Below are 25,425 nucleotides of genomic sequence, written 5' to 3' on the forward strand. Positions count from 1 at the left end.
CAAGCAAGCACAGGACGAGAGAGGGAAAGGGAGAGAAGAGGGGGAAGACGGGGAGGGAGAGGAGGAAGGGGGAAGTGGGAGGGGAGGGGAAATGGGAGAAGGGGAGGAGAAGGTGCAGGAGGAGGAAGAGGAGAAGAAGGAGGAGGGAGGGAGGGAGGGAGGGATAGCGCGATTGATTGGACCAGGGGCCTAACCCATGGTTGGCAAGCGTTCTGACATTCAGTTACACCCCAGCCCCCTCTTCCTTTGAATTTTGAGCCAGGGTGTCTTTATATTACCCAGGCTGGCCTTGATTTTGCTCTGTATCCCAGGTAGTCATTGAATTGGAGATCCTCCTGCCTTGGCCTTTCTGGAAGAAGGGAGCACACACCCGCATCACCAGGCCTGGCATCCAACCCTTTCGTATCCAGTTAGTTCTAGATATCAGGCACTACCTAGTCCCGTGTCCCCCACCCCCACCCCACCCCCAGGAGGCCGCGATAAACACAACAACCCCCAATCCGTTATCTCTGGCTCCCTGGACTGTACTTGAAGTAGGTGGGGTTGTAATGGACGCGAAAGTGCCCATTTGTCGCCTGCTCCCGGGCTCGCCCCGCCCGGGCCCCGCCTACCGCCTCGTTTTCTATTCGCCGCGACCCCCGCGGCGGGGAGCCCTTGGCCTCCTGGCGTCTGCGTGGTCTAGCTCCAGACCCGGGGAAACCTAGCCGCTAGCGGAGGCTCTCCGGGTCGCGGAGCAAGGGCCACCACTCCGCCGTCCCTCCCGCTTTAGGCCTGAGTCGGCTCCCGCCTGCCTCCACTGCTCGCCAGCCTTGCGCAGCTGCGCCTGGCGCCCAGGGCAGCTCGGAGGTGGCCCGAGGACATCCCAGAGGAGGATCCATGAGACCCGGCCGTTCAGGTACTGTACTGCGGGGACCGCGGGAACGTGAATGGGTGCCGCTGGCATCGTAGACAGTAGGGCAGGGCCGCCTCCCCGCCAGTTCCCGGAATCCCCTTTTTATTTCTCCTCTTCGGGACTCCGCCTCTTCCTGCTGTTCTTCCCTGAAGTTCTAGGGACTCTGGCTCCTGCGACCTCACGACCAGGCTGCGTCTGGGGGACCCTCATGGTCCCTGTATGGCCGCCTTCCTTTCATCGCTCCTTTGGTGAACTCTGGGTTTTTGCGGGCTCTCCATCTGCCTTCACCTCACCCGAGTCGCTTCACCGAGGGTGCATGGAACACCTCAGCACTAGCCACTGCCAGATGACATCCCCCGTTACACACACACACACACACACACACACACACACACACACACACTCCGCGCCCTGAAACATAAGTCCCAGGATCATTGGTTCACGTCCCTACGCGATCACTGAAGGGTAACAGGCGCTGGAGTGTCCTGCATTCTGATGCACCCCTGGGAAAGTGGGAGGTCGGGGACCTGAGGTCCTGGCCCCGTAGTCGGTGGGCGCTGGGTTTATTGGTAGCTTGCATTTCTATTCCAAGCAAGCCGATAGTTGCATGTTGTAAACCGTTGGCCCCATCGACCCGTTTATTTGGTTAACATGGATTTATTGAAAATCTTTGACAACCTATGAACTTTTGTGTTTTAATGTTTGTTTGATGTCCCTGTTTTGTTTGACAAGAGATCTTAGGAAATAGTCCAAGTATCATCTAAGAAAGGTGCTGAGATTGGGACCAGAGATTGAGTCTGCCCCACTTTCTCCTGTCCCTTGCCTGTCAATCCTTCTGTGCAGCCTTGAGAACAGTAATGAGGTGGGGTCTGGTACTGGGGTAACAGAGGCTACACCAAATATGGCTTCATCGAATTCACCAACACACTAGCGATTTGGGGATCTCTAATGACGTTCATCCGAGTGGCTCAGGAAGTGACTGCTGTTCTAAAGTGGGTTTTCAATTTTAAGTCATAAAAAGAAAAACCCGGATGTGACTTTTTATTCTAAAGTTCCTTCCCCCCCCCGTATTTATTTAAATATTAAGAAGGTGCTGAAGGTGTAGGTTAACCATAGAGCTCTTGTATTCTTGAAAGCCCTGGCTTTTTTTGGATTCTCAGGCTGCAAATTTTAATTCATTAGCTAATGTTAAGCTAAAGATCTCTCTGAGGTTTGGTTTGAGTTACTCAACAATGTGTCTAAAACAAACCTAGAAAGAACATAGCCTAAAGAGGTACTGTTTTAGAAGTGAAATTATTTTTTGTTGTTGTTGGGGTGGTGAAACCATATCAGATAAATGATAATACTTAACTGTCGAGGTATCCCCAGACCAGACGTAAAACATACATACCCATATCTACTGGGTAACCTGTAATCTCACTTAAAACTCAAGAGACTAAGGCGAAAGGATTTTGTATTAGAGACAGGTGTAAGTTGCTTGGTGAGATCTTATCTCAAACGAAGAGAAGGAAAAAAAAAAATTAGTCTGCTCCCAAATTCCTGAATGAAGATTCTATTACTCCTACCTGTCGGCACAGAGCCTCAAGGAACTAATTTTCCTGTTACATCTCTAGACATTCACACTGTGCAGAGTCAGTGATACAAATACGTTCTCTGATTACTGGTCTTCATATTGTATCTAACCTATCACCCAAATTAAAATGCATTGATTTTAAGAAGTACTTTAAAACGGGTAACCAAGTGAGAAGAGTCATTCATGCTGCCATGCTTGATTCCAGAATTGTCAAAAGTACATTCTGTCATTCATGAAATCAGGTGTGTTGGCACAGAGCCTGTGTTTTGTCCACTCTTCTTATGTATAGCCATCATGACTGCAGGCTGAACCAGGGTACTGATCATGTATGAACTATTTTTATGCCACTACCCCACACACACACACCCACACACACACACAGTGTGTGGTGGTTTGAATGGGAGAGACCACTATTGGCTCATTAGCTCATGCTTACTCCCCAGTTGATGAGCTGTCAGGGAGGGATTAGGAGGTGTGGTATCATTAAAGGACTTGTGTCACTGGGCGTGGGTTTTGAGGTTTCGAAAGCCCAGGTCTAGAGTCTCTCTCTACTCTCTGCCTGTGGATCAGGATGTAGCTCTCGGGCTTCTGTGCCAGCACCTGCCTGCAGCCACCATGCTCCCTGCCATGATGGTGATGGACTGAATCAAGACCCCAGTTAAATGTTTTCTTTATACAAGAGTTGTCTTGGTCATGGTGTCTCTCCACAGCCCTAGAACAATGACTGAGACACAGCGTAGGAGCTAGTTACATTGTACAGGGCATTCTAAGTAATATGGTGACGATTTACTTTATGTGAGAGGGTATATGTTCTGTGCAGATATCCTGCCACTTTAATAAAAAAAACTTGAGAACCCTTGATTCTGGGGCTAAGGCTCCTGGCACCAACCCCCAAGGGATATTCAAAGACCACTGTGGTATCTTTAAAGTATAGTGGGGACTGGAGAGATGGCTCCATGAGTAGGAGCCTTGGTTCTGAAAAAGAGTTCGAATCCCCAGTCCCCACATACAAGCCATAGCCATGCATAGCTTTAACCCCAGCCCTGGACAGTGAAAACTGGTGGGTTGCAGCAGCACTCTGGCTAGCTAGCTTCACCTTAACAGTAAGCTTCATGTTCAGCTAGAGTCCCTGTCTCCAGAACAGGTGAGAAGGTACAGAGGAAAGACTGCTGACTCTGCCTATGTTTGTCTGGCCTTAGCTTACTGGTGCATAGGGACACACACCCAAACATACACCAAATCCACACATGTGCACACAAAGAATGAAACTAGAATTTCATTCTTTGGAATTCTCTAAGAATTAAGCCTTTAGGGGCTGGAGAGATGGCTCAGTGGTTAAGAGCACTAACTGCTCTTCCAGAGGTCCTGAGTTCAATTCCCAGCAACCACATGGTGGCTCACAACCATCTATAATGGGATCCAGTGCCCTCTTCTGGTGTGTCTGAAGAGAGTGCCAATATACTCACCTACAGAAAATAAATAAATAAAATCTTAAAAAAAAAAAAAAAAAGAATTAAGCCTTTAATCCCTGGACTGAGGCACCCGAGAAAAATGGATGTTTGTGAGTTCAAGGCCAGTCTGGGTTATCTATGGATAACCTCAGGTTATCCCATGCCATCCAGGACTACATAGTAAGAGGCTACCTCCAAAGAAACAAACAACAACAAAAAGAATTAAGCTAGTGTGTGCAATTCAAGAAAGAGCAAATGGCAAACAGTTCCTTCTGAAAGGAGGTTGTCTGATGCGGAAAAACAGTAGGAAGGGGAGGGAGGCAGAGGGAGGCGAATTTCTGAGTTCAAGGCTAGCCTGGTCTACGGAGTGAGTTCCAGGACAGCCAGGGCTACACTGTCTGGGGGGGAAGGGGGGAGGAACAACAGTAGAAAGCAGAGGAAGGGGGTGTATAGAGCGAGGGTTAAGGATGTGGGGTGGGGATGAGGTTCAGGAAGGGGTGGAAATCATTGGAAAGCATTTTTTCTGGGGCCAACAGGAAGACACACACTTTAGCCTTAAAGCCTGTCTGTAGACTGAGTAGCCTTAAACCTCACCTTAGCTTTTGTTCGTTCATTTTTAATTCTGAGATTCTTTAAAAGTGCCTTTTTAAATGTAGCTGTGCTACAGGTTCACAGGAGTGTTGAACATTTTTTATAGTCATCAAGAAAGAAGCAAAAGGCCAAGCGTGGCCTTTTCTTTTTCTCAGAGGAGCAGTGGGCCTTTGTGCGAGCGAGCAGAGGCCCTTGGCAGGGGATGGTGCTCCAAGTATCTGCCACGATTGGGGAGCAATCCAAGACAAATGGTTGGCTCCACTCGACTCTCCCCTATGGGCAGTGAGCTGCGTACCAGTCATCAAAGTCTCTGTGGAGAAAGCAAGCCCAGGGGTTGGCACAGGCTGCACTCACATTCTCGTGTGCCCCGTAGAATGAGCTCCTCCTTCAGAACAAGAAGCTGCCCCCCTCACTCTCCTGACAAAGCAGAATCCACTGAGTTATATGAGAAGACGTTTATGATTTCAGTGCTCTATAGTACAGCAGCAGCCATGGAAGCCACCCAAGCACAGCTCTGTGGAGTGGGAGACAGAAGGACAGGAAGCTCACAAGGAGTCTTTAAAATAAGAAAGCTGGGTAGTCTCTCTCTTGGGAGAGTGCTTGCCTAGTGTTCGTGAGGCCTCCTAGGTTTGATCCTGTATATCTGGTATTTAAGAATGAGAGAAGATGACAAATAAATATATTTAAATTTTTAAAAATTTGGATTTATTTCATTTATGTGCGAGCGTTTTGCATGAATGTATCTGTTGCACTGTGTGCACGGTTAGTGTCAGTGGCCAGAAGAGGAGCTACAGATGGTTGTGAGCCACCATGTGGGTGCTGGGAATAGAATCTGCGAAAGCAATAAGGCCTCTCCACTGCTGAGCCATCTCTCCAGCCCCATGTAAAAATATTTTAACAGCAGAAAGGCTTGGTTTAAGCCCAAAGGGAAGCAAAGGAAAGAGACAGATTAAGTTAGTTAGAAGAGTCTCCTAGGAAGCAGACAAACTACAATCAAGTATTTAGGATGGTTAGACTCTTTTGTATAGCAAAAGCCCCAAGAATAACAGAAAATGCACACATGTACACCAAAACAGGACTAAAGAAGTGGCACTGAGGTGGGGGGAGGGGAAATAGCGCTGGTGACCTAAAAAAAAAAATAAATAAACCCAGCCATAGAATGGTTTGAATGTTCGGCCTCAAGAGACCTTAAACAATGTCAGTTCATCAAAAAAGAATGAGTAGAAGAAGAGATTTGAGAAGTTTCTGGAAAGAAAAAGTTAAGGAAGAAAACAAAACCCAACAATAATAACAACGAAAACCAAGCCAACCCCAGACTTTGCCAGAGTCAATCAATGATTCTGAGCTTTGTCTGCCCGGCGCACCATTCAAGTTCAAAGTCGGTGATCAAATTTCTCATATAGGAAAGGCCAGGGGTGAGGGTTGTGACGGAGGGGACAACTAGAAAATAAAATGCCAGAAACAGCAAATTATCATAAACAAGGTTAGACTAAAAGAAAGCCTGGCAGCTTTCTTTTGGTGCAGAATAGATTCACCAGCTCAGGAACTTAGGGGCTTAGGAGCCGGAAGAAAGGACTTTATGGGGCCTTGGGTCACGGATTCTTTTGTATCCAAGTGTGGAGAAGGAAGGGTTTGGTAGCCGGAAACTGACACAAACCAAAGTGGTCCTCAGTCAAAATGTTCAGGGCAGAAAGCAAAACATTCAGGCTCAGTGGGTAAAGACCTTGCTACACAAGCAGGAGGTCACGTGTTCAATCGATTCCCTTAGAACCCGGAAAAAAGAGCTGGGCAGGGTTGACACACGCCTGTCGCCTGTGATCCCAGCTCTGAAATGGATGATACAGGAGAATCCCTGGGTCCTTCTGGATGGGCCGGTGCAGTCCAGTCTGTGGGTTCCAGATTCAGTAAGAAACCCTGCCTCCAAAACTGAGGTATGGCTGCCCTTGGGCCTTGAAGCCACTCCTCTGAAACGTGTTTGTCTCTTTAAATGAAATTTCTTGTCACTTTGCTAAAAATAAACGAATGAGGTGAACAGTGATGGATGAAGACACCTAACATCGACCTCTGGCCTCCACATGCCTGAACACACAAACCTGAACACACCAACCCACAAACCAAAACAAACAAAAACCACAACAACAAATACAAAAACACAGAACAAAACGAAAAAGCGAAAGAGGTGAAGACCTGCCACTCCAGTATTTCTCAAACCTTAAACGGTATTATTAGACTCCTGAGAATGGTTTGTTCCGGAAGATTAAGTTACTGACAGAATAATATCTGGATCTGGGTAGCAACTTAACGGCTGTTGGAAAAACCTTCAAAGTTTGTAGAAGAATGCTTGGTCTCTTTGTGACCACTTTGGTAGCTATTTTGATATTTTCCTTGTCAAAAGATGCCAGGAGGCTCCTAGGGGTGGGCAGTACAGATCCTCGAGGCTCTGCGGTGGTGAGTTCTTGGCATTCATGTAGGGCTGACCTATTGGCTCCCTCACTCCCTTTTCTAAGGACCCACCCACTGTCCGTGTCTAAGTGTCTGTAAACCTCTGTTCTGATCTGCTAGTGCCTTGGGGGATGGGGGACTTATAGACTTGTTCCCACAAGCCCTGAACTCCAGCCAGTTTCCTGTTATAAAAGAACCAGTGGTCCCAGTACAATGCAGGGCTGAAGCACCCAATCCTGACCCCCCAGCGCTTGCACCGGAAGGGCTTTTGTGGCACAATGAGATTCTGCTGGTGTGACCTAGTTGGTACCCAACCATGAAGCTACAGTACTCATGAGTCCTGGTTAGCCCATCTTGCTGGGGGGGGGGGGGGGGAGGAGAGGGACGGGGGGGGGGGGAACGCAGCACAAATGTGAGCTGGTGCTTTGAGCCCAGGATGTACTACCATCCCATCAGAAGGTGCTAACAAACCAGGGTCAAAGATAACTTGGGGAAATTGAGGCAGAAGAATGTGAAAGTAAGTCCTTCAGTATACAAGGCCCTGAGACTGAGAGGCCTGTGTCCAGAGACAATAAGAGCTCTGTTTTAGGAAGACAGAGCTGTTTGGGGTCAGGGAGACTTTTAGGGTCTCTGTTAGGAATTCAGGCAGGACAAAAAAGAATTTAGTTAGAAGATGTCTTGTGTACAGTGGAGCCTCATTTTGCCTGGAACAAAGCAAGGGGAGGAAATATTCCTGGCCTAGAGGAGAAGAATGGTGTGTGTGTGTGTGTGTGTGTGTGTGTGTGTGTGTGTGTGTCCATGCTCCCACTACTGAAGCAAGTGAGTCTTCCTGCAAATACACAATGAAAACAAAGATCTCTCACTATCAGAAGAAAAGTGGAGGCCCAAGGGTTCAGGTCAGGTGCTGGGATGTGAGTTATCTCACATGTGACCATGCAGGTGTGCCTGTGTTCAAGCAGGTTTCTAGCCATGCACCCTGTCTTCCGTGGAGCAGCGGTGGGAGTTGTGACACATGTCACAAGGCTATCCCAGAAGGTACTTCCACGGGAAAGCAGGGTTATGAGATAAGTTGTGGAGAAGGTGATTGGCTGTCTCTGCAGAAGGAATGTGAGTTTTAACCTGGAATTTAACCTTCTAAATATCTCTAGAAGATTCTGTGACTGGGACCTGCCACCATGCAGTCAAGGGGAATTTTAAAGCAAAGGTGTTTGTAGCTTAAGCTGAGTCAGCCATTTCCTGCTCCTTTTTCTTTTTTATTTCTGTCTCAAACGATTTATTGGGGGGGGGGGGGAACAATCTCTCTTTGACCTCTAAAACTTCAGTGAAAGAAGAAATAAGATCAACTGACGATCCTTTCAACTTCCAAACCCTTATCTCACGTTGGAATGGGGAATACCAGTACAAACTCCAGAAGCTGAGAAAATAAAGTCATTTCTTGATAACCTCAGGGGTTGGGTCCAGAGTCTCTTGGGATATCAAACTCCAAGGATGCTCAAACCCCTTGTATATGATAGCATCATGACTGCATATAACCCGTCCTCCCTGGGCAAGGTGGTGTATAGCATTCAGCATTCGTGAAGTAGGTAGACTCCAAATTCCAACCGGCCTGATCTACATGTGGAGATCTTGTCTCAGAAGATGAAAAATTAAAAACATAAAGATCGGGGCTGGCTCTATGTCTGGAGTGATAGAATGCCTGTCTGTCATACGTGGGTTTGAGCTGCATCCCCAGCACCGAATCAAACCAGATTCGATGGCAGACTTCTTATGAAGTAGAGGGAAAGAACCATAAATTCAAGGTCATTCTGTTATAGAGCAAGTTCAAGGCCAGCATAGAATACATGAGACGATGTTCAAAAGAAAACAAGAATTGTTGCCTAGTTTGTTGTCTGCTTGTTTATTTAAATCATGTCCAAATTGCATGCAATACCTAGTGTAATACAAATGATATGTAGACAGTTACATTGTATCATTTACAAACTAATGAAAATGAAAACAATCACCTATACCAATTCAATACAGGTACAGTTCTTTTGTTTCCATACAAAATCCTGTACAAAGCTGGTCTAATACACTAATGCAGAATTCTCAGATAAGGAGAGACAATTATACTTTTCCATATGAAAGAGTAAAACTCAGAAACTTCCAAGTGGTACACACACACACACACACACACACACACACACCACAGCACGAGTAATCAATCAAAAGACAGGCAGAGAGCTCACAAGAAAAAAATTGATTTGTATCAGGAAAGGCCAAGTTCCCTCATACTTAAAAAAAAGTCCCCGACAAAAAAGGGACAACAGGATTGAATAGTTGACAGAAAAAGACTCCTACAGTTTCATATCTGGCATCCAAGGCCCTTGGTGACATTATTTGGGGTCTAACAGTCTTGAATAGCCCTGCCTCTCCAGGTCTCCTGTGATGCAGATGTCCTTCCCCTTGGACCAGCCCCAACTTGTTACCTGGGGCTTTCCTTGGTGAACACCTCCCATTTTGACATCACCGATAACCTTTGGGGGTTTTCCCTGCATGGCTTTACACAGCCTATTCAGGAGCTTCATGCAAGAAATATATGTTACAGCTTCTCGTAAACTTTCTAAAACATCTGTATAAGACTCTCTTCATCTACTTGCTCTTGTGTCTTGCATTCCTGCAAAGCCAGCACCACATAGAACACTGAGATTCTGCCGTCAATTTGAGACAATGTAGCCTGGCCTCCTTGGACCACAGCTGCTGTTCTGGGCAGAGGTTTTCCAATAGAGGGGGGATACCCTTGTCTTCTACCTCTTCGATTGCTTTCTCTTCATAGCCATGACAGCCTGCACGTGCACCCCATCATTAATTAAGATGTCCTTCATACAAAGTAACCTGTTACTTCCCTCTCAGCCTGCTCAGATTCTCAGGATGCAGGCAGATTCTTTGCCCGAGATAATAGCACAAGTGACCTTTAGCCAACTTCCCAGCAGAGTTCTTGTTCCTCTCTGAAGCTATAGAGGACAGTCTTTACTGCTTGTATGTCTGAGAACAGTTTTGGTCTTTAAAGCTTTAAGCAGTTTATAGGCACTTAAAAGCTTCTATAACCAACGGCTCCAAAATCTTCCACATTCCACCCAAAAACCATTCAGAAGGCTTAGGAACCAGCCGGCCAAGTTTGTAACAGCAAAGGCTGCACTTGTTGCAAGCTTTCTGTATTAGTTACCTTTTCCCTGTTGTAACCAAATCCCGACCAGAAGCAACTCAAAGGAGAGAGTTATCTGGCTCACAGTTTGAGTAGGTCTAATCCATCCGGTAGCTGCAATGTGGCTCTGGTAATGTAGGCATAGCCCTAGAGTCCTGCTGTGCAACTATCTCAAAAAGTAAGAAGATTTTCTTTGGTTGGAAGGCTTCTCAAATTTATTAGGCAGAAAAAAAGAAAATACGTAGAACAGAGCTGTATAATCTACCTCTCGGGTACAAGAAAAGGGAAATACGTTTGGCCAGAACGATGGTGTCTGTCTGTAGTCCTAGCATTTGGGAAGCTGAGGCAGGAGACTCTCTCAGGATTGAGCCAACCTGTGCTATGTGGCCTGTGTCACACAACCATAATGGAGAGATGGCTCAGCTTACTCTCACGGAGGAGTGACTTCTCCACACTGATACCGGGTGGCCGTAATTGCCTGTGACCCCTTCGGCTGCTTAGCTGGTCACAGGCAGCAATGAATACACACACATTCCCACCCAGAGACACATAGCTACATTTTTAAGATTTAATTATTTAATAATTAAATTAACCAAATGCCTATTGCCAGTTCAAAATTTAAGCTTCAAAAAAAAAAAAAAGTCTTTTTACCTAGGAATCGGTACCACAGCCGAGAGAAGGTGGTGAGCTGAGCGAGTCCCAAGGAACAAGGAAAGGCTGAAACTGGGAATCTGGCTACTTTTTAATTTTTTTTTTAAAAGAAAGGGTGGCCCCTCCAGGCTGGCCTCAAATCACTATGTAGCTGAGGTTGACCTTGAACGTCTGACCCTTCCCCACCTCTCTGCTCAGATGACAGATGTGCACACTCACACCATCATGCAAGTTTAACCCTGATGCTAACCAATCCAGGGCTACAAAGGGCCGAATCTTCAGCTAAATCTGACTAATTCTTACTCGTCTCTCATTAGCATATATATGGATATCATATGTATTACAATATAATTGGGTACTTCTGAGTTTTGACCACCTCAGTATTGATCTCTTTCAGGTGTGAGAGCAGATAAAGGACTTACAAACGAAACAGGATGCGTTCAAAGTGCGCTGTCGGTGCCATTGGCTTCCTTAGCGTGTGTCTTGTGGGTAAGTGCTGCTTTCAGCACAGCCATTAGAGGAGAAAGCCTGTGTTCCTGTCATCACAGAGAGCCCTGGTGTGGAGCAGCAACCTGGTATCTGGAGGACCCAGATCAGCATGACCTGGATTAGGCATCCCAGGGGTGTCTGCCCCTTAATTTTAGCTAAGCCAGAACAATAGAGGCTGCATTCCTATTGGGGGAAACTGCCTTGTTTATAATTCAAAGGGTTGCCACTCTTCATACTCTGAATCTCACCCACGGTGGAGTTTAGAAAGTGACCGTCCCTTTATCCCTTCCCATCGAAACTAAATTGAAAATCCATCCTAAAACATTGATTTATGTATTTCCTTCTCTTTAGCTCTTAGCTTTTTTACAGTTATATTTCTTCACATCCTTTCTTTTCCTTCCTCTTAACGGTTTTAATTCCACAATGTCATCTCTCCCATACATTGTCCTTAGGGGATCCAGGCGTCTGACAAATGTCTCAGTGTAGGTATGCACGGATAATGTGTCCCACCCACGGTCTCCACGTTCTGTAAAATGCCAGGAACCCCACTCCCTGTAAGATCAGGAAATAAATGACCCCTCTCGCTCGGACCTCCTCCAAGGGGACGGCACTCACTAATTCCAGTCACAAATATTCTCTCTTCATCTGCTGCTCTTGTTAAATATCTTTACTTTAAATGTATTAATTAACAGTGTGCTTATTTATATCCTGAGAAATGTGTCATATAGACAGCCACTTCTCAGACACTCCGTCAACCTGTCCAACCCCTGCTATTTCTGCCAAGTCCCAGAGGTCTTACTTTACATCTGCCCTGAATGCCACCTTCAGATGGCACATGTGGCAGCCATACCACGTTAGCCAAGAGCATCCATAATCTCCAAAGGATTTTGTTAGCATTTGTTAGCATGAGAAAATCTTAACATTTAGTAGCACGTGCATGTCAGAGACTCAACATTTAGAGTAATGTTGACAGTCTGGGCCCAGAACAAACCTTATAACCTGTTGTGCTTTCTCCTAGTGTGTGCGAGCCCAGAGACTAAGTTACCAACTGCTTTTGATGGTAAGAACTGTTCTGAGCTTGACTAAATTTAATGTAAGGGTCAAAGTGCCTAGCTAATAGGCAGGAAAGGGGCACTTTTGTTTATGACCCCAGACGGGCTGACCAGTTTATTGGAATCCTTTCTGGGTGGAGGAGCTAAGAGTGTTTCTCATCATTTGTGCCCTAAACTATCATAAGGGGAAGACAAAAACAGAAAACACCAGTGGTCACTAGGAGGAGCCCTCAGAGGATACTGAAGCTTTGATCTCACTAAAAAAAGAATGAAGAAACAGAAAATGGTCCAGACCAATTTCTCTTTAACTTCTAATCTTCTCCATATTGGTTTCAGGTAAAGGAAAACACATTTCTTTAACTGAAATTTGTTCTCCTTTGTGTGACCAGAGGAATAAAAAATGCAGTGGGGATTTGAGATGAGGGGGTGGGGGGAGGTTGAGAAGGAGGAGAGGGGTAACGGGGAGGGAAGGGGAGTGGAGAGAGACCTTGGGAAGGAGGGAGAGATAAAAGGGGAAGCATAGGTGGGGAGAAAGAGGGACTGTGGGGGAGGGAGGGATAGAGGGGGAGAGGGGTGGGTGGCACAGCAGTTTACAAGCCAATTAAGAGAAAAGGAAGGGACAGGAGTGTGGACGAACACCCCTGGTCCAGAGTGAGCTTGAATATTTTGGTTTCGTGAACTATAACAGTCAAGGATAATTGGAGAAGCCCTTTGTCCAGTGTTTACAGGGTGCTGAGTTCCTGTGTGTTAGCTTTCCTGCCCTGACAATAAGTTGTCACTAATCAAACAAATTACTTCATTTCTCATGTCCAGTGGACTTCCTGCACATACTAGACGCCAGAATGCTTCCACAAGGGCTTGCCCGCAAGACGTGTGTGTCTGAGCTCCTAAGGGGAGAGCAACCTTGAGTTCCAAATCTCATCATTTCTTCTTTTTACCTCCCGTTCTTTCTAGAGTATCCAGATGAACCTTGCACTATAAAACTGACAATACGACGTTTCCGGCTAATTTCACACTGGGAATTACAAAACAAGCCCAGCTCACCAGCTAACTACACATTCTGGTACACGGTCATGAGGTCAGTTGGTGTGGCCTTTTTCTTCTCTCACTGAATATGTTACCTTTCTTCCTGCTGCGTGATTTCTCCCCTCCATAGCTATACTTCCTGTCCCAGAACTTTTTAAGTTAATGTATATGTTTTGGGGAGATGTATGTGTGAGAGAGTACATGCGTGTGTGCAGAGGCCAGAGATTGACACTGGGTATTTGTCAATCACTCTCTGCCTTATTTTTTGACACAGTCTCTGTCACTGGGCTTGAGACTTTCGAGAGGTTAGCTGGCCAACCATCTTTCCAGCTCTCTGTCTTGTTTTTGTCTTTGTTTTTTCTTAATTTATAAAGGGCCAAAGTCAAAACACCTATTCTTTCTCAATTCATTTAAATTCTTCTGTAGCCCAAAGCTATTGGGGACAGAAGCTAAGTTTGTGTTTACAAGCCAAATCCTGGCAGTTTGCAGTTTGCACAGTGACTCCTCCCTGTCACTCTAGCATTTAAAAGCTAGAGCCCACTAACCATCAGGCTCAACATCTCTTGACCATATTGATGGATTACGTCCCTGTTTCTTTACTCATGGAGACAAGTTATACTCCAGGAAACCCTGCTTGACAAGCTTGGGTCCAAAGCCATTAGATCTCTGATCAGCTTACTACTTAGCCCAGAGTTTGTCTCTGCCTAAACATTGCTGTGGGGGTAAGGATGGAATTGACAGAGACCCCCTTGGCCTTCCTCTCTGCCCACAAACAGTAGACACTTTCCTAAGTTCTTGCTTTGCTCGGTAGCTCTTTGGAGAGAGTGTATCTGTAATGTAAGCCCTGTACCCCTGGCCCGAAATGGTCTTTTCTGTTATATATCGGATCTCCAACTGTTACACCAGTCAGGAGAGAGCAAGAGCTCTTGTGACTTTCCCTTTCCCCTGCCAAGTCTTCCTTTTCCTCAGCTTGATGCTCGCACAGATCATTAATTTACCCACTCTGATTTCATTTCTGTTGTTGTGATAAAATACTCTGACCAAAAGGAACTTGGCAAAGGAAGAAGGGGGTGTTTTCTTTGGATTATGGTTCCAGGTGGCAGTCCATTGTTGAGGGAACTCAAGGCAGGAGTTTCAGGTATCACATCAATCCTGAGCAGAGAGAGGATAAATGCCTGGCTCCTTGCTCACGTCAAACAAATCACCCAGCCAGCTTCCTGTACTTATACAGTCCAATGCCCAACCTATAGAATGCTGCCAGCCTCCCTCAGGCTGAGTCTCCCAACCTCAGCAAACCATCAAGATAGTCACCTGCAGACATGCCCACAGGCAAACTCCCTCTAGATAATTCTTCAACCCTAGGTTCTCTTCCCTGTCTCCCGTTGACAGTGGGAGCTAACCAGCAGACTCCCTTACTTCCCCAAGCTTGGTAACTCAGATGTCCCTGATATCCCTAAAAGAGCACAGTTCCCACTGAAGACGTAAGACAATATGACCTTCAGCCAGAGACGCATCTCAGTGAAAGCACTGCTAACTTATCCTGGAGTGAGAGGGAGGTCTGGGCCTAGGCCCGGAAAGCCCAAGCCCAGGGTTCATTCATTCATTCATTCATTCATGCATGCATGTATGCATGCAGTAGATCCCACCCATTAAACAATAAAAATATAATGTCACAGTTGGGGATGAGCCCTTAAGGGAAAAAAATCCAGAAGAGATTAGAAGTGGGGGTTATGCGAAGTTTAACGTGTTCAGTTTGAGAATGTAGTGATTGTGGGGTATCTGGGCAAAGCCTGCAAACCATTTCTTTTAGCCATCATAAAAGAAGTGAGGCCTGAGGCACAGGAAACAGATTCTCACGACACTCGTGTTCACCTCTCCTTCTTCCATCTTTTCCCCTTCAAAGCAAAGATGAAAACCTGACGAAGGTTGAGAACTGTTCAGATATCACGGAGCCATCATGCGACCTGACAGACGAGTGGGCAGACGGCAACGAGAACTTCTACGTCGCCATCGTCATAGTGCAGAGAGGGGACGCAACAGTGTGCCGCTGCTCGGACTACATCTGGCCTGAAAATGGTGAATGGGTCTCTGTGTCTCTCAGCCTCATCGGTGGTTTGCTGTGAAATAGGAAGGTATTTGGCTGGAGAGCTGGGCTGACTTCTGGCCCTACCTTGTGTGGCCATTTGGTTGCTCAGAGCCTCAGCTTTCTCATCTAGAAAATGGGTCTATAACCTGGACTTCTCAGGGTTTTGTTTGGTGTATGTATAAGGCAGGTTTTCAGTGGTAATTGTCGCTGTTTCCCTGTTCACTTTACAGCCTGGCAGGAAGCGGCAGGCTTTGCATGGTTCTCTCTACGCTGAATCTCTTTAGACCAGTATCTTCCTGCCCACCATCTGAGACTGTAAGCCAAGAGGGCTGTGGCACTCAGCTCACAGGGCAAGTGGAGCCCAGAAGTGGGGTGGCCCTTCTGTCTCCCCTGTGACTAAAGGCCATTCCCTGAGTACTTATGCTAGTGGCTCCAACGCCACTGTGTTTTCAGTGTCTAAATTTACAACTAGTTTCCACGGTAACATTTTTGGTTTCAGCATACTGATACAAAATGGCAAGTGTATGCACTCATACATACTTGAGAAAGTGATAATGGCGCTGAACCATGACCAGATCATGAATCAGTCTTATGAAGTCGTCCTAGGGGCGTGCAGGCTTTGGATCAGCATTCACATCTGTACATTGCACTCACAGGGGGAAAAAAAAATTGAAGCACAGCTTATAGATCATGATAAAGAATATATATTTAAGTAATAAGTGTTTTTCATGACCCAAATCCCAAATATGAAAAAGATACTAAAACCTAAGACCACCAGATATAATGGTGCACTCCTGTAATCTCAGCACCCGTGAGCCTAACACAGGAGGGGAACTGAGATTTGAGGTCAGCCTAAGGTTATATAGAAAGTGGGAAGCCATCCAAGACTGCATAGCAAGATGCTGTACCAAGCAAACAAACAAACCCCCCAAGATTAGCAAAAAAAAAAACAAAAAAAAAAAAAACCCAAATCAAAAAAACAGATATCATACTTTGACATAGTTCTTCTGAACAGATCCAGCAACATGTTATGTTATGTTATGTTTTGTTTTGTTTTAAAGTAACATAAGCCAGCAAGATGGCTCAGTGGGTAAAGGCACTTGCCACCAAGCCTAACCCACAAGGCAGACAGAGAGCTGATTTCCACAAGTTGTCCCCTGACCTCCACACATGTGCTATGACATAGTGGCCCACATGCACACACATACTCACACACAAAACAAAATAAATTAAAAATGTAAAAAAAAAGAATTAAATGTAATATCAAAAAAAATTTAAATGTATACCTTAAATAGATGTATTTCCATCAAATAGAGAGAGAGTAAAATTGCAAACCTTTAGCATATGACTCAGAATTCCTCTCTAGTGATTTGTTATAAAGAAATGACCAAGAGGACTGGAGAGATGGCCCTGCAGTTAAGAATACACAGTGTTCCCCAGAGGGTCTCAGTTTGGTTCCCAACATTCAAATGGGGCAGCTCACAACCACCTGTAACTCCAGCCTCAGGGACCTTCTGCCCTCTTCTGGCCACTGTGTGCAACTGCACTTACTTGTACCTATTCTTCACAAACATGCACACATACACATAATTAAAAAAAATTTTTTTTAAAACACCCCCTATTTTTTTTAAAGGGAAAAGAAATGGCTAAGGACAAATGCAGAGATTGAGCTCCAGAAACACCAAATGACACATAGATTCTGTTCAGAAATATTAGAAAAATAATCTGTTTGTTCCTAAGAGTGAACCAGTTCGGGTCACAAGAACACAGGGTTTAAATTCAGCATAGGAAGTTATGAAGTGAGTCGGGAGTCAGTAAAATTCCATGAAGGTCAGAGAAGAAACATTTTAGACTTTGTGAGAGTCATGTTCAGGCTCTGTCCTGCATTGTTCTTTGTGTTTTCCTTTGAGATAAAAAAAAAAAAAAAAAAAAAAAAAAAAAAAAAAAGGCAAATTATCCAAAAGAAGAAAAAAAAAGTGATATTGTAGGTTATGCCAAAATCTAACCCATGAGACATGGTTTTCTAAGCCTCAGGGTAAATAAATGTTTATTGACATGTTTATGTCATATAGTTAAGCAAATAAGCCATAGTGGCACATGCTTGTCATTCCAGTATGGAAGAACCAGAGGTAGGAGATTGTGAGTTCAAGGCCTGACTAGACTTTATAGAGAAATCCTGATTTGTTTTGTTCTGTTTTTTAAAGTAGTTAAGTAAAATTATAAAAAAAAGATTGTGGGTTAGAAGGACTTAATTTCAGTGTGTGTGTGTGTGTGTGTGTGTGTGTGTGTGTGTTTGTGAAGATGCATGTGCATATATAACTATTTAGATACCCCAGTTAATATGTATGAATATACATATATTTATATACATTAGCATAGAAAAGTTGACTCAAAGAAAATTACCTGCCTGTATTTTCCACAGTTGTTTATTACTATTATGCATTCACGTTGATTTACGAAAAGGAGTCATTTTAAATTTTGTATCTACAATACAGCCTGGGAGTTGGGAAGGCTATTGACACCTGTCTCAAGGCAGTGACCCTGTGCCATAGGAATGCTAATGAATCAAATCATTCTGGTTTTCAACAGTAAATCCAAACAACTCTATACAGCTACAGTTAGAAAGCTCTTCAAACAGAATTAGCCTTTCTTTAAGAGAAACTGCAGCGTCTCTGACAACAGGATACAATGTACATACTGAAATAGGGAGAGACTGACGGTTGCTCATTCCCTTTCTTATGAAGAGCCTTTGTTTTCCACAGCTCCTCTTGAGCCCCCAGAATTTGAGATCGTTGGCTTTACAGACCACATAAACGTGACGATAGAATTTCCACCTGTCACTGCCAAGGTGATCCGGGAAAAGCTGATGTCTACATCCTTTTTCATCAAAGAACAGACAAAGGACAACTTTAGGATGGTAAGTGGTCCCTCCTGTTCAGATGGAAATAATAGGTAGCTGGCAGTGGATACATTTCTATTCCTTTTCGAGAACTGTGTAAAGCCAGGAAAGGGCAACATTAGAGGGCATAGTTCAATAGTAGAGTGCTTGCTACCCTGTTCAGCACCCAACATTGCAGAGGGAAGAAGGGAGGGAGGGAGAGAGAGAAAGAGAGAGAGACAGAAACAGAGAGATACAGAGAGACAGAGGAGAGAGATATGGAGACAGAAAGAGATAGAGGGGCGAGAGATACAGAGAGAGAAGAGAAAGGAGAGATACAAAGAGAGAGACAGAGAGAAAAGAGAGAGAAAAGAGACAGAGGCAGAGAGACAGAGGGGGGAAGAAAAGGAGAAAGGGGTTGTATCATCTACTGTTGTCTTTCATCTCTGCTTCTTTATGTTCATGAATCGTGGCATTTTAGACTGTGTGTTTATTAGGATAACAACAACACCGTAGGATGAAGACTGTAGACAGAGGCTTCTTCTCCTCCTTCTCCTTCTCCTTCTCCTTCTCCTTCTCCTTCTCCTTCTCCTTCTCCTTCTCCTTCTCCTTCTCCTTCTCCTTCTCCTTCTTCTCCTTCTCCTTCTCCTCTTTTTCCTCCACCTCTACCTCTACCTCCACCTTCTTCTCCTCCTTCTCCTCCTTCTCCTTCTCCTCCTCCTTCTTCTTCTGTTCTTAAGTTGATTTTTAAGTCACATTAAATCATGAAATAAAAGAGATCATTGGTGTAACCCAGGCAGCAGGAGGGAGTGGCCTGGACAAGGTGTTGGAGCTGTGACCTTCCAGTGCTACATGTGTTTCATATGTGGACTCTACAGTGAGGTAGAGAAACCTTATGGCCACAGCACCTTACAGTTGCCGTTAACTGAGATAATGAGGACTGTGGATGAACTTCGGTTAAGATATGTTAAATTCGAGATGCCAGTGTTAGATTCAGAAGGAGACAATGGCAGGTATCTCAGCTCCCATGTCTGGAGTTAAAAGAGAGTCTTTTAATAAGAGTGCCTTTGATGAGTAATGGGCAAAGCCTGGGTGTATGGGCTTAAGGAAAGCCTTGAAGGGCTCATTCTCCAGAGCCTTTCTTACATAGCTGCAGCAATAGCTCTAGAAGGTGGGACTGAAGGAAGGAGTTTCTAAGATGGGAGGAATGACAAGCATGTCCACGTGCAGATGAAATGTCCTGGAGACGGTGGGAGTTAGTGGAATATCAAGTAAGTGTCCTAGAGGCTTGGTGGAACTCTGAGAGCATAGAGAAAGGTGCCCTTGGCTGGGAATAGAGATGGGATGGAGGAGGATGCACAGATGCAGAAAGAAGAATGTCTTAGTCTGTTTGCTGTGACTGTAAGGAAATACCTGTGGCTATACACTTTATCAAGAAGGAGGGTTATTTTGACTCTGGCTTCCGGAGTCGAGGCTGAGAGATGACATCCATGGATGGCCCTCTTCCTACCGACTAAGGCCTGAGGCAGTGAAGACTGACATGAAGAGAACAGGGAGCATGCATGCATGTGTTCAGATGTGTTTTTCTCTGTGAGCCACCGGGGTTTATTCCTGGGGCTCCACTCTGATGACCTAAACTCACCCCAATCATCTCATCAGCTCCAGAAAGATGATAATATTGTGGCGATGATGTCATGGAAGCCTTCACTCCCCTTTTGGACTTTTTCTTCTCATCCATAAAATGGATCTGATAAGTCAGATACCTTGGTTTTAAAATATGTGTACATATGTATGAATGTGAAGTTTGGTGATAAGTTTCTTGCTTTTAGTGACATAAACCTTGTTAAGCCTGTGGTATTTTTAACCTGTTTAAGATTTGAAAATATAACCTTTAGGGCTAACCTTTCACCAAAGTCTTAACTGATCTCTGTGTGTGTGTGTGTGTGTGTGTGTGTGTGTGTGTGTGTGTGTGTGTGTGTGTGTGTGTTTCTTTTTACAGCACAAGCACAAAGTGAAAAATATCCCTGGGAACTTCACATATGTCCTTGAAGACTTACTTCCAAAGACAAACTACTGTGTATCTGTTTATTTTAATGATGAACATGTAAGAGAATTAAGAGAATCACCCTTAAAATGTACCGTCCTTCAGCCTGGCCAGGAATCAGGTACGATTAGGTTTTTAAAATTTGTACTATTGTTTTGATGGAAAACTTTCTGAAAAGAAAAAAAATCTCAAGTTCTAGTACACTAAGTGTACTTCTTCCAGTAAATGCACATCACTGAGCTGTCCCTATGGGTCTTTCTCTAATGTCTTGTCCTGCCGTAAGAATAATCAAATATCTGCCTTAGAAGATCAGTCCCCTGTAGCACTTTCACTTAAGGGAATCTGGGTTAAATTCTTCACTGTGTGCCCTTTGGCCATTGCTTGATTAGAAGTTGCTTGAAGTCCTAGCATTAAAGCCCAGGGAGGGAACAGTATGGAAACTTTGCCCATGGGTGTGAGTCCTAAGAATAATAGTTCTGCATGTACCAGAAAGGGGCCTTGTCCACAGAGAGGAGATGGCCACTGGTGATTTCAGAAAGCCTTCCTGTTACAGACACACTGGGACAGCCAATGCCGTGACCCCAACCTTTCTTTATCTGAGAGACCCAGTGGCCAGGACAAGGGAACCTGGGGTGTGGTGGTGCGTGCCTGGGCTCTTCCCCTCAGGAAGAAAGGCAGGATCATTATAAGTTTGTGGCTGTGTAGTGAGTTTCCAGCCAGCCTGGGTTTCATAGCAGAAAATCAGATACAGTTACTACCTTAGTCCCTTTTCTGCTACTATAGTGGAATAACCCAAGTGCATAAATATATAGACAAGAGATCTTTATTTCTCCTAGTATTGGAGGCTGGGACTAAGATGGAAAGGCTTCCTGGCTGGACCATTGTAGGAGATGCCACATGTCATGGAAGGGAGGTGGCAAGCTGTTTTATGCCAATGCCACATTTGAAGTATCTCACCTATGCCCATAATGACAGCATTGCTCCATGCATGAGGTCAGAGCCTCCTACCTAAACACCTCACCTCACAGAACCTTCTCAGAGGAAGCTAACTGCAAGAGACATATTCCAACCATAGCAGACCCCAAATGGCACTGGTTATAAACAGCAAACAGACTGCTGTCACTCAGGGAATTTCATGAGGTTTGAAGCCCTGTGTCTAGAACCAGGAATAGGAGGAAGGGGTGGGGGGCAACATTACATGTATGTGTGTAAAACACCATGATCTTATATACAGATAAAACTCTCACAAGCAATAATAACTCAAGTAAGGGTTGATGAGATGGCTCAGTGGGTAAAGGTGCTTCTTGCTAAGCTTGATCCCCAGAGTCCACATAGTGGGAGAAGAGACTGGACTCCACAAGGCTGTCTTGTAACCTCCACATGCACACTGCCACACAGCATACATGAATAAATCTAATAAAAAAATAAAGTCTAGTTAGTAAGACCACAGAGGAAGGCTTACTGTGCCCCAGGGGTGCTGACCAAGGGCACACAAGAAGGGCAGCTGCCCATTCTTTGGAGGTTGACCTTCCATCCCACCCCCATGCCCCACCGTTAAGATGTGGCCTTTGTCATAGCATTGCAGTGAGTTCATCCACCCTCATCTAGTGTTAACACATCCTTTTGCACATCATCGCCCTTCCACCCCACCCCTACCCCCGCCATTAACTGAGACAGTTAAGGGGCACGGAGCTCCAGCTTTCCAAATGGTTGTGCTTTTCTTGCCAGGCACTCAGAAATCAAACAGCTGAAGATAATTCACTGTTACGTTTTCTATCACTCTTCAGCTGCCGTCTGAACGACCCTTAACCAGTAAAACCAAAGGTCATGAGCATGCAACTTGGTGGACAGTGACCACAGTGACCAGTACTGACTCTTAGGGCAACAGCCACAGACAGATGGCAAGACAACTTCCCCTAGTTAATCCCTAAACTCATCCGTTGGCTCTTAGCCAACCTAGTGACCCTGTGGAGAATCGCCCCATCTGATGACCACAGCAGGGCTGCAGGCAGAAAGCTCTGACTTCACGCGACTCCCACTGAAGTAGGAGAGAAAATCATGAGATTAAAGGATGGATTTGAAATGATAGGAAGAGCTGGGGGTCGGGGAGGGGGATAAAGAAAACGCCGAGGAAGTGACTGGGGGAGGGGAGGGCCAATCAATCACTCTTTTAAATCTGGCCATGTTGGTGCACATTTCCTGCAGTCCCTGTTAAATTGTGATCTATGCGGAGGTGGGCGAATCTCAGAAGGAGGAGGGTGGAACCAGTGTGGACCAGCAAAGAAAAGGAAAGCAAGTGGGTGTCCTTGGTGTGAGCACCCTCAGCTCAGCAGCCGAATCCCAAGGGCTTCTCAGTCAGTGAACTCATTAACAGCCCTGGGTGGTGTGGTCTCCAGGTGGGAGTGACTTTGTCTTGGCCAAGATCAAGTCCTTAAGAAGCAACTCACACTTAGTGGTTAATATGCACTAAAGCACCACGGCTCATGGGAAAAGGGATGGGGGGGGACACCTACAGCAGGACCAGGAGGAGGAGTACCTCCCAAGAGAGGTATAGTGGACAGAGTAATGGGCACATAAAGACATCTGTGTCTTGACCCTAGAAATCTCAACATGCTACCTCCTGAGTCCAGAGTGGCTTCGTGGCTCCTAATGAATTCAGAATGGAGATGGATTATCTAAGACCACCCATGTGAGCCTCCTGGGAGCACAGAGAACCTTAGGAGGAAAGGAGCCAGAGGACAGTGATCTTGGAAGCAATGGTCAGACTCCGAGAGCTGGAGAGTTGCTAAGCAGCAGGCTCAGAGCATGGGGTGGGAGTGGGGGGGGGGGGTGTCTCAAAAGCAGAAAGGACATAGAAATGGATCTGTGGTGTCACCCTGGGCTTCATCTCAGTGAAGCTCATTTTGCATGTCTAAACCTCGGAACTGTAAGCCAATCTGAGTTAAGGTCAGAAAGGCTGGAAGACACTAGACAATGTAGGTGACCTTAAAAGCCAATAGGAAGACACCCCCCCACCCCCGTGGGACTTAAGCGGATCTGACTTAGGATCTAAGAGGACATGGGTGTGCCACACAGTGAGGGGATCCAGGTGACTCCTGCCAGGGACCAGAAGCTTCCAAGTGGTTCTCACCCACAGGGCCTGGCAGGGAAGAAAGTTCTCTTGCAGAGAAGAGCAACCATAAAACACTGTCCTTGCTGACAAGAGGCATCCAAGGCCAAGGTTTGAAGATGCAAATCTGGTCTACCCTTCCCGACATGAGATGATCTAACCTCTCTCCTAGGAAGATGATCCGCAGTGATAACATGCATGAGTAATCAGCCACAGCCCAAGAGAGATTGTATTTTAAGTTACCCCTTTAAGTTACACAAATTCTTCAAGACGTAAAGACTCTGAGACTGATGACAGAGCCACCCTTTGAGAAGCATCGCTCTGGGGAGCTGTGCAATTAGCATACTGTGCTTTGTAGCGTGACTGTTGAGTTTACAGTGCTACTCTGTGTAGACTCGGGAAAGTTGGGTAGACCCATGAGTCACGTGTGAGTCAGAATCCCCCGTGACACGCCAATGCTTCACCCCGGGGTTACGTGGGTTTACCTTTCCCTTCTTGGGACCTGTGTAAAGATTTAGTGTGTCTGGGAACTGTGCCCCTGAGCCTTAAGTCTGATCCCAGACCTTTCCCAGATGGGAGGTGCCTCCTCCGGCATTCGTCCGGCATGGGCATGGGACTAGGCTCCAGTGCCAGCCACCAATCCTAGGGTCCTTACTGACCTACTTATGTATTCCTTCCCCTTTCAAAAGACCATCGATCCTAATTTCAGTTAGTCCTTTTGCTCCTCTGTATCCTATGTCACGTTCTCTCTCCTTCTTAAAAAGAGAAAGAAAAAAAAAAATTAACTGTCCCAGAAGCTCTGGATATGGGGTTCATATTCATATCATTTTTAGAAATATAAGAGAGCTTTTCACGGGGCAACTCAACCTACAAGAATCAGCTACTTTCATGGCAGGGGTAGAACTCGAAAAGGGAACTTGGCAAGAGGCTAAGGGAAGTTCTTCACAGGCAAGGGCTGCGTTCGTTCGGGAAGGGCGAGCCTCAGAATGGCCCAGTTGGTTTTCCAGCAGTTCTCTGTCTTCTGAGGTTCCCTCCTGGGCAACGAATACCCATGAGCATTTGGGCTGTGGCTAGTGTGGTGTTTCTGCTTCTGTCCAGATTTGATCCTTGAAATTTAAAGAGCCACAGCCAGCCAGCAGCTATTCTATTGCAACTACTGAACACATTTTCTTTTTTACTTTGAAACTCTAAATCTAGTTTATTTAAAATATATGCACTCAGATTAGCTTCTATTCTTTGGTTTTGGTGAATTTTTTTTTTTCTTCTAAGCTTTCACTTCCCCTGCGTTGACTTCTGTCACCAGACCAATGTGAGAGTGTACCCCATCTGTGACCATGTGTTGTATTTCTTTTGAATAAAGTCATTTTCTTTTCATTAACAGGATTATCAGAATCTACCAAAGTAGGACTAGTTACTGGGTGCCTGATAATGATGGTCTGCATGAGCACCGTCCTAGTACTGAAACGGATTGGTTATATATGCCTAAAAGACAATTTTCCCAATGTCTTGGTATGTAGTTTTTCTGTCTTTATTTTTTATTTTAACTTAATATTTTTTTGTTAGAGACATAATATGTTTTCAGAAAGAATCTCATTTTCCAAAAGCATCAGTCAATTTGGCCATCCTAGATTCTTTGTTGTCCCTGCAAGTCTCAAATGTATTTGGCATTTTATATTTTTTGTGTCTGTCTATGTTCTCTCTCTCCCCCCTCTTCCTCTCTTCTCCCTCCTCCCCCTCCCTCTCTCTTCTCTCTCTTTTTTTCTCTCCTCCCTCATGTATGTGAACTCTCTCTCTCTCCTCTCTTTCCCTCTGTGGTAGGTATTTGTTCGTGTGTTCGTATGTTGAAGACATGTGCTGACTTTAGGTGTCTTTCCCTGTGACTTGCCAGCTCATTTTTATTTAAATTTTTTACTTTAGTCTTTGACAGTTTCATACAGTATCTTTTATTCTGTTCTTT

General features: G+C 45.2%; 1 protein-coding gene across 2 annotated transcripts in view; it reads left to right on the forward strand.

Annotated features, from left to right (window-relative positions):
• Positions 1 to 595: 595 nt before the first annotated feature.
• The window catches only part of Ifnar2 (interferon alpha and beta receptor subunit 2), a 30,949-nt gene continuing 6,119 nt past the window's right edge, over positions 596 to 25,425 (forward strand). Inside the window, exons 1-8 of one of the 2 annotated variants that reach the window (XM_034515707.2) lie at positions 596 to 895; positions 11,182 to 11,273; positions 12,292 to 12,333; positions 13,280 to 13,403; positions 15,255 to 15,427; positions 18,200 to 18,354; positions 20,315 to 20,480; positions 24,850 to 24,977. In XM_034515707.2, coding sequence (XP_034371598.1) covers positions 11,219 to 11,273; positions 12,292 to 12,333; positions 13,280 to 13,403; positions 15,255 to 15,427; positions 18,200 to 18,354; positions 20,315 to 20,480; positions 24,850 to 24,977 — 843 coding nt within the window. In that variant the 5' untranslated portion in view covers positions 596 to 895; positions 11,182 to 11,218. Of the gene's footprint in view, positions 896 to 11,181; positions 11,274 to 12,291; positions 12,334 to 12,510; positions 12,662 to 13,279; positions 13,404 to 15,254; positions 15,428 to 18,199; positions 18,355 to 20,314; positions 20,481 to 24,849; positions 24,978 to 25,425 lie in introns of those variants that run through there. The other variant, XM_076943149.1, reaches the window with a different exon arrangement.

This window comes from Arvicanthis niloticus, chromosome 12 (genome assembly GCF_011762505.2).
Source record: "Arvicanthis niloticus isolate mArvNil1 chromosome 12, mArvNil1.pat.X, whole genome shotgun sequence".
NCBI classification, from domain to species: domain Eukaryota; kingdom Metazoa; phylum Chordata; class Mammalia; order Rodentia; family Muridae; genus Arvicanthis; species Arvicanthis niloticus.